The following is a 9751-nucleotide window of genomic DNA, read 5'->3' as shown; positions in this document are numbered from 1 at the left end:
GCGAGAGGGAGGGGAGAAGAGAAGGAAAAGCCACTGCAACCAATGTGTTCCGTAAACACTGCTCTTAAAAAACAGCTTGTCAAAAAATATGACACATAACTGCTGGTTGAGAATGAGTCAGCTCACCAATCAGCCAATAGCTTAGTCAAACTAGCCCGTTCCAGACTGATTCCACTACTTTCTGACAGTAAGTTAGTTCAACTTCAATTTAGAAGCACAAGCCTCATTTGCAGTGCAACTACGGTCAGCGGTAGTCCTAATTGAGGGGCAACATAAGAGGGCAGGAGCTCAAACGATACTCCATCCTTAAATGCTGTCCGGAGGCTGGAAGCATGGGGGGCAGGGGGTTTGGGGGAGCCAGGGTTGGGGCGGGACGGGGCAGGCGTTGGGACGGGCAGTTGGGGGGGCAGGGGTGCAGGGAGCAGGAGGCAGGGGTTGGGGGGCAGAAGGAGCAGGGGTTGGAGGGGCAGTGGAGCAGGGGTTGGGGGAGGCAGGGGTTGGGAGGCAGGGGCGGTTGGGGCAGGAAGGAGCAGGGGTTTGGGGGCAGAGGAGGCAGTGGTGGGGAGGGGCAGGGTGGGTAGGCAGGGGGTTGGGACGGGCAGGTGTGGGGGAGGCAGGGGGTTGGTGGGGCAGAGAAGGAGTGCAGGTTTGGGGGCGGGGTAGGGGGGCGGGCAGTCGGGGCAGGGGTTTGGGGGGCGGGGCAGGGGTTTGGGAGAGCATCTTCCAAGATTTGATTTCAGAGACAAAAACATAGAAAAAAGTAAAGTAGATCTGTTTTTTTTTGTTTGTTTAATTGGTTGGTTGGTTTTGTTTCCACATGGTTGTTCCTACCTTTCATTTCTAACACAGCCTGATCTGGCACATCCTTCCCCTGTTCATCAGTTTGTCTTAACGTTCGCTCTTTAAAGTCCTCCTCCGTGGGACATATTACAATAGCCTTGCGTTGAAACCCCTCAAAAGGACGCATTTTTCGTCTCTGGGCTGATCCATATACATTTGTCTAGCAATGGTGACACAAGGAAAGAGATAGAAGGCTGTTTGTTATTGTTTACTTGTTGTTGTTGTTTACTTGTTGTGTTATGGGCAGGCTTTGTTTTCCTCTGGCAGGGAAGCCGGGAACAGAACCCTGTAATAATGAAGGTAGAGAGGTGTTTTACGCTGTTTTTTTAGGTTTTTACTCTTTGGGTGGGTTAGCTAGAGGGCGGTATTTCACTCTCTCTCCCCAAGCCACAGACCTACCTTCCCAGACTGCACCTCTCCACGTCTTCTTCAAGGTCCTGTCACAGAGCGAAGGGGACCCTTTAAACAACTAGCCTGGCTGTTATACGGTGCACTGTATCTTTAAAGATAACATTTCTTGAGATTTGGTTAAAGGTGTGGCGTGCGGACGATAACGTTGATCATGAATGCGGATATTTACTGTAAAGTCTCATCCATCGAGGGACAACTACAAAGTGGTATTAAAACGACTACAGTTTTAAACGAGTTTCGTCGTTAACTTTATGTCCTCAAACATTCCCTCCCCATGATTCAGTTCTCTGGTTGATTCCCAATGTATCTGAACAATGATTGACTGACACTAGTGGAAATGTGATTCTACACCTGCCAGGGTCCCCTTTGACTTACCTGTACCTACCTGGTTGTCACGGCGTCCTCCTGTCCCGTAGAGACACACACACACACAGATACAACCTACCTGTTGCTACTCACGGTTTCCACGGTTACCGGCAGATACCTCTGTTAGACTGACTTACCGTTAGTAACCACAGCAACGACATCTCTCTGGAAACTTCAAAATGATTAGTCTCCTCACCTTTTTCACTTACCTTCAGGGGTTAATTTATTTAACAACAGAAAACACAGTCTAGCTGTTTTATTATTAAGGCTGTCGACAGTCGCCTGTCTCGTTATAGTTACCATAGCAACATAAGTTGTTTGTCTTTACTCACCAGGCAGAGTGCTACTGTTTGTAAACATCTTTACAAAGTCAACAGGACTACAGATGCATAGATACACATAAAATACTGTAGTAATAATACGTATAAAATACTGTAGTAATAATACGTATAAAATACTGTAGTAATAATACGTATAAAATACTGTGGTAATAATCCGGATAAAATACTGTAGTAATAATACGTATAAACTACTGTAGTAATAATACGTATAAAATACTGTACCGTAATAATACGTATAAAATACTGTAGTAATAATACGTATAAATACTGTAGTAATAATACTATAAAATACTGTAGTAATAATACGTATAAAATACTGTAGTTATAATATGTATAGAATACTGTAGTAAATACGTATAAAATACTGTGTATAGATACGGATAAAATACTGTGTAATAATGTATAAATACTGTAGTAATAATACGTATAAAATACTGTATGTAATACTATAAAATACTGAGTAATAATACGTATAAAATACTGTAGTAAAATACGTATAAAATACTGTAGTAATAATACGTAATAAAATACTGTAGTAATAATAGTATAAAATACTGTAGTAATAATACGTATAAATACTGTAGTAATAATACGTATAAATACTGTGTAATAATACGTATAAAATACTGTAGTATAATACGTATAAAATACTGTAGTATAATACGGATAAAATACTGTAAGTAATAATACGTATAAAGACCACTGTAGTAATAATACGTATAAATACTGTAGTAATAATGCGGATAAAATACTGTAGTAATAATACGTATAATACTGTAGTATAATACGTATAAAATACTGTAGTAATAATGTATAAAATACTGTAGTAATACGCGAATAAACTGATAATACGAACTGCTAGTAATAATACGTATAAAATATGTAGTAATACGGATAAATACTGTAATAATACGGATAAAATACTGTAGTAATAATACGTATAAAATACGGTAGTAATAATACGTATAAAATACTGTAGTAATAATATGGATAAAATACTGTAAAAGAACAAGAAAAGGTCGTAGCAGAATAATACTGAGACGGATGGAAGATAACATGAGGAACGTACTAAACAGCTTTCCTTATAAAATACCAAAGACGGTATAAATGGCAACAAGATGGTCAACAACCACAGTTTCTTCTACTCTATCATCACAACATGACCTGCAAGATAAATAAATAGTTCATTAGAGATCAGAGGTCAGCAGAGCCGTATTACACACACAGGAAGCAGAAAGTAGTCCAGAGGAAGCGGGTAGGTTACCGTACCTGGTCCAGGATGTAGTTGCGCCTCTTGCGCGCGGCGATCTGGATGAGGCGGTTGAGACACTGAGTGGCCTGTTGGATCAGAACTTCCCAACGACCAGAGTAGTTCTTCTGACGACGAAGACCCATCACCTGGTAGACAGGACATAGCTCTTATACGGGGGGGATCTATTTTTAGATAACTAGATAACACACTCGAGCCTAGCAGTATAACACACCTCATTCAACTTCTAGTTGACTAAATTGAAGATTGTGAAGGGCTGAATTAGTCGAATCGGTTGTGAAGTCCACCTGTGACCTCGGAGATCTAAAGGTTATAACAGGTTATAACAGGTTATGAAGGGTTCTAAGGCTTACCTTCATCTTCTCCATGATGGCGTTGGTTCCCAGGGTGTTGTATTTCTTCTCAGGGTGACTCTCAGTATGTTTTGAGGCCCAGGTGGTTTTGCCACAGGCTGGCAGACCCACCATCATGAGGATCTAGACAGAGACAGGGATGAAAATTAGCCCGCGGCTAGTACTTTTCAGACCCGGCTAGTAGAAAATGTGCTTAACTAGCCCGTAGCGATGGGGGGGGGGTCGATACCGTTACATATCAAGATATTATTTTTGGAAATTTTTGGATATTATATCGATATTTTGACTCCAATTATTGATTCGCTATATAGCATCAGCTAGCGCTAGTTTAAAACAATATTATTTTTTTTAAATAATTTTTTAGTTGGCTGTCCCTGAGCCAAAACGCTGGTATTGTTCATCCTGTAGCTGGTTCTCCATCTTGTTTTTAAAACAGTGAACAACGTGTTCTAACCCCTTATATTTCCATAACTGATCAAAACTCTTTGTCTCGTTGCAGCAGACATATACATTACTGTATTTATATTATAGTCATTATGGGGCGGCAGGGTAGCCTAGTGGTTAGAGAATTGGACTAGTCACCGAAAAGTTGCAAGATTGAATCCCCCGAGCTGACAAGGTAAAAATCTGTCGTTCTGCCCCCTGAACAAGGCAGTTAACCCACTGTTCCTGGGCCGTCATTGTAAATAAGAATTTGTCCTTTTTGTCGCAGCGTGTCCGTAAAAGGCATTGAGTTCGTCTGGTAGAAAAGCTTCATTGGGCAGATCATGGCTGGGTCTTCCTCTGCTACAGTGATAGGATTCTACCCTGTTCCTTTATTGTCCTTTTTGCTCGTTTGATGGCTCTGTGGAGGTCGTAGCAGGACTTCTTGTATACGGCTTCCTTCCTTCAGCCGTAGCCTCAGGGTTGGCTGCAATAGCCCTTCGTGTGGAGGTCCTGTCCTTTAGTTTAGCACCGACCTCTGTGTTAATCCAGGGCTTTTGATTGGGCATGCAGCGAACCTCCACTGTGGGGACAATGTTCGCCAATGCATTTCCTAATGAAGCCCGGAGACAGAGGTGGTGAAGCTCGTCGATGTTATCGGCGTAGTCTCGTAACATATTCTAGTGTAATCTCTGATTCTGTTCTGAGGACCGTTTCTCAAAGGAGCAAGTCACGGGTACTTCCTGTTTTGAGTTTCTGCTTGTCACAGAAACTGGAATCCATCTCCCCCCGACACACCCACATTTATTTTAGGGGATTTTAACAACTGTACTTTGCACAAAGTCCTGCGCACATACCAACCAGTATGTGAAATGTCACACTAGGAAAAATAGGACTCTTGACTTGTGTTATGGGACAATACCAAATGCGTTCTCTGCCACCACCAGACTTCCCCTGGGGACATCAGACCACAATGTGGTCTACCTCAGGCCAACCTACTGTCCCTCCGGAGAGAGCAAACCACAGTTAAAACTACGTCCGGACCAACCTACTGTCCCTCCTGGAGAGGGGAGAAACCCACAGTTTAAAAACTACGTCCGGCCAACCTACTGTCGCCTCCTGGAGAGGGAAAACCCACAGTTAAAACGGTCCAGATCTGGAAGACAACATTATCACTTGTCTCCAGGGCTGTTGACTCTGTACTATGTTACGAGTATTTGCTCCAGGTGTTGGACTGTACTATGTGGGAGGTATTTGGTTCCACATGGGTGTTTTGACTGTACTATTGGAAGGTATTTTTTATTTGGTCTGCCATGTGTTTTGACGTACGCTATGTGAGGGTATTGTGTCTCCATGGGTGTTTTGACTGGACTATGTGGGAGGTATTTGGTCTCCAGGGTTTGACTTACTATGTGAGGATATTTGGTCTCCAGGGGTGTTTGACTGTACTATGTGGGAGGTATTTGTCTCCAGGTGTTTTGACTTACTATGTGGGAGGTATTTGGCTCCATGGGTTGTGACATACTATGTGGAGGTATTGGTCCATCCAGGTGTTTTGACGTTACTATGTGCGCAGGCTTATTTGGTCTCCAGGGGTGTTACTTGATTACTATGTGGGAGTATTTAGTATCCGAGGGTGTTTGACGTGTACTATGTGGGATGGTATTTGTCTCCAGTGTTGACTGTACTAGTGTGAGTAGTATTGGTTTTGTCTCCACTGTGATTTGCACTATGTGGAAGGTATTTAAGCTCCCAGGTTGGTGTGTTCATTTGACTGTACTATGTGGGAGGTATTTAGTCCCCAGGGGTGTTTTGACTATACTATGTGGAGGTATTTAGTCTCCAGGGGTTTTTTGACTGTACTATGTGGGAGGATCTTTGTGCCAGGGGTGTTTGACCACTCTATAGTGGGAGGTATTTGGTCTCCAGGTGTTTTGACATCGTGATACTATGTGCGAGGTATTGTCTACGGGGCGTTTGACTGTACTATGTGGGAGGTATTTAGTCTCCAGGGGTGTTTTGACTGTACTATGTGGAGGTATTTGGCTCTCAGGGTTGTTTTGACTTCTACTAGTGGGCGAGTATTTGGTCTCCAGGTGTTTTGACTGACTATGTGGGAGTATTTAGTCTCACGGTGTTTGACTGACTATGTGGAGGTATTTAGTCTCCAGGGGTGTTTGACTATACTATGTGGAGGTTTTAGTCTCCAGGGGTTTTTGACTTACTATTGTGGAGGATTTGGTGTCCATGGGTGTTTTGACTGTACTATGTGGGGGTATTTTGGTCCTCGGGTTTGACCGTACTATGTGGGAGGTATTGTGTTCCGGGGTGTTTTGACACGTACTCATGTGATGATATTTGGTTCTCCAGGAGTGTTTTGACTGTACTATTGTGGGAGGTATATTGAGGACAGCAGCTCTCATCTTGATAACTCACAGATGTTGTTTCAGACTAAGTTAAACCATCTGTCCAGAGTCATTGTTGCCTACTAAAACCTGTAAAATCCTCCCTAACAATAAGCCTTGGGTATCAAAACATCTAAAATTCCACCTCTATAATACGAGAAGAAGACAGTTTTATGCGCTGAGAGTGATGGAAGCGTTAAGAGTAGTACAAGTCTAGATCATATACTGAGGGTGATGGACAGGCTTTTAAGAGATGTACAACGTCAGATCAGTTTATCTGAGGGTGATATGGACAGGTTTATTAAGAGATGTACCAACGTCAGAATCATTATACTGAGGTGATAGACAGTCTTAAGAGATGTACAACGTTAGATCAGTTTATACTGAGGGTGATAGACAGGCTTTAAGAGATGTACAACGTTAGATCAGTTTATACTGAGAGTGATGGTCAGAGACCAGCCAACCAGAGAGCTGATGAAACCGAGGAGTATTTCTGTCTGTAATAAAGCCTTTTTGTGGGGAGGAACTAATTCTGATTGGCTGGGCATTGCTCCACATTGGGTGGGCCAGTCTCCCAAGTGGGTGGGCCTGTGCCCCTGCCCAGTCATGTGAAATCCATAGATTAGGGCCTAATTTATTTATTTAAATTGTCTGATTTCCTTATTTGAACTGTAACTCAGTAAAATCATTGAAATTGTTACATGTTGCATTTATAATTTTGTTCAGTATATTTTCCAAGCTATATCACACAATATGTTATATACAGCAGGTTTTTAAAGGACCAAAGAGTTTGGTCTGCTTCGTGCTTCCATTTTTGCCATGGAAAAAATATTGCGATACTGGTATTATCCTGGCCCTATATAGTATAGCAGTACTGTATAGTATACTAGTAGTATTGCATAGTGTAGTAGTGGTACTATATAGTATAGCAGTACTGTATAGTAATACTGTATAGTATAGCAGTAGTACTGCATAGTATAGTAGTGGTACTGTATAGTAGTACTGTATAGTATATTAGTAGTATTGCATAGTGTTGTGGTAGATCTATATAGCATAGCAGTACTGTATAGTAGTACGGTATAGTAGTAGTACAGCATAGTATAGTAGTACTGTATAGTAGTAGTACTGTATAGTATATTAGTAGTATTGCATAGTGTTGTGGTAGATCTATATAGCATAGTAGTACTGTATAGTAGTAGTACAGTATAGTATAGTAGTACTGTATAGTAGCAGTACAGTATAGTAGCAGTACTGTATAGTAGTAAAGTATAGTAGTAGTACTGTATAGCATAGGAGTACTGATAGTATCCATACAGTATAGAGCCAGTACTGCTATAGTAGTAGTTACTGTATAGTATATTTGTACTGCGATAGTATTGGCCACGGTTATAGTAGCATACTGTATGGCAGTAGTACTGCATAGTATAGTATATGTATAGTAGTAGTGTTTGTAGTATAGTTGTACTGTATAGTTAGTATGCGTCATATAGTACTTTATAGTAGAGTTACTGTATAGCTAGTAGTAGTACTGTATAGTATAGTAGTACTACATATTATAGTATACTGATTATAGTCGTAGTTACTGTATAGTAGTAGTACTGCTATAGTAGTATACTGTATAGTATAGTAGTACGTTATAGTATAGCAGTACTGATATACTATATAGTATGCTAGTATAGTAATAGTTGCAGTATCTATAGTAATAGTCATAGTATAGAGTAGTACTGTATAGGTATAGTAGTGTACTGATATCCAGTCAGTATTGCTTAGTATATTAGTACTGTACTGGATAGTGTACTGTTGTATAGTGGTAGTAAGCGTACTGTAAGCTAGTACTGTAAAGTAGTAGTACACCTGCTATAGTAGTACCTGTATATTAGTATACTTTGTTTATAGATGGCATAGGTGTGTAATCTTATAGCATAGTTAGTACTGATCATAGTAGTAGTAGTACCTGTATAGTATAGTAGTGTATGTATAGTAGTAGTACTGATTAATATACTGTATAGTAACATAGTACTGTATAGTATAGTAGTACTGTATAGTATAGTAGTAGTACTGTATAGTAGTAGTACTGTATAATAGTACTGTATAGTAGTAGTACTGTATAGTAGTAGTACTGTATAGTAGTAGTACTGTATAGTAGTAGTAGTGTATAGTAGTAGTACTGTATAGTAGTACTGTATAGTAGTGTATAGTATCCATACCTCACAGTCAGCCTTGCTGGCTGGTCCTACAGCCCCTCTAGTCCTGTCTTCAATACCCAGAGTCTGGATGAACCTGAACCCCTCCGGAGGGGAGTGGAAGGGTTCCTCCTTCTGGCCGAAGTTAAACTCGATGGCACAGTTCTTCACCAGGACGTGGGGGAACAGGGGGCGTCCCGCCAGCTCCTCCCTCGACGCCCGGAACCCCACGTCTAGCCACACCCCGTTCTTAGAGAACGCTATCTCCACCTCCTCACCGCCAGCGTCGAAGTCCTGTGGGAATAATAAAGTTAAGTTTAAAGGCTCTCTGCTGAACTATGTAACTAACTAACTATACTAACTAACTAAATATACTAACTAACCAACTCTAACAACTAACTCTACTAACTAACTAAATCTACTAACTAACTAACTCTACTAACAGTCTCCACCTCCCTCAGCAGAGTCAAAGTCCTGAGAGAATAAACAGATCTTTTTTAAATAGCTATCTTACTAATGAACTAGCTCCACTAAGCCAAAGCTCCTCACTGCCGTCCCGAGACAGAAGAGGGGGAAGGATATTTTGAGCCTCTTGGCTACAATCGGTTTACTCACAATTATATTATATTAGTATATAATATTAGTATATAATCCTTATAGCTAGTAATGGGACTATCACTGTAGACAATACAACAACAAAGTATTACTCACAATGAAACAGCCGATAACATCATTCTCTCCAAACTTCTCTCCGTAGTCTTCAAACTTACAGTCAGAGGATTTTTTTCCTGTTCCTCCGTATCCAAACGAAAACGCTTCCTCGCCTGGAATACACCGAGGCTACACGTCAAACAGCGTGTCCGTCCGTCCGCACGTGTGTGTGTGTGTGGCGGGAGTGCGTGCGTGTACGTGTGTGTTTGTCCACATGTGTTCATGTCTGTGTTGTCCTTACCCAGCTGTGTGCTGCAGGAGTCCAGGGACCATCCTATCCGGACCACATGGGGATCAGGCTCAGAGGACGGGAGGTGCTTCACAGCTATCTCCTCAAAGATCTACAGCAGAGAGACAGACAGGTCAGTAGGAGAGACAGACAGGTCAGTAGGAGAGACAGACAGGTCAGTAGGAGAGACAGACAGGTCAGTAGGAGAGACAGACAGGT

At 41.6% G+C, this 9751-nt stretch overlaps 1 protein-coding gene across 1 annotated transcript in view; it reads right to left on the bottom strand.

The window, feature by feature from the left end:
* The window catches only part of LOC112075177 (heterogeneous nuclear ribonucleoprotein U-like protein 1), a 36354-nt gene that overhangs the window by 8738 nt on the left and 17865 nt on the right, over nucleotides 1-9751 (bottom strand). The window contains exons 7-13 of the mRNA XM_070440791.1: nucleotides 9545-9644; nucleotides 9304-9416; nucleotides 8617-8886; nucleotides 3582-3704; nucleotides 3228-3356; nucleotides 745-1000; nucleotides 243-313 (exon numbers count right to left, since the gene is read on the bottom strand). Of these exons, the coding sequence (XP_070296892.1) occupies nucleotides 243-313; nucleotides 745-1000; nucleotides 3228-3356; nucleotides 3582-3704; nucleotides 8617-8886; nucleotides 9304-9416; nucleotides 9545-9644 (1062 nt within the window). The remainder of the gene's footprint in view (nucleotides 1-242; nucleotides 314-744; nucleotides 1001-3227; nucleotides 3357-3581; nucleotides 3705-8616; nucleotides 8887-9303; nucleotides 9417-9544; nucleotides 9645-9751) is intronic.

The sequence above is a fragment of the Salvelinus sp. IW2-2015 genome, unplaced genomic scaffold (genome assembly GCF_002910315.2).
Source record: "Salvelinus sp. IW2-2015 unplaced genomic scaffold, ASM291031v2 Un_scaffold3016, whole genome shotgun sequence".
Taxonomy (NCBI): Eukaryota; Metazoa; Chordata; class Actinopteri; order Salmoniformes; family Salmonidae; genus Salvelinus; species Salvelinus sp. IW2-2015.
This window is presented reverse-complemented; position numbering and strand designations above follow the sequence as displayed.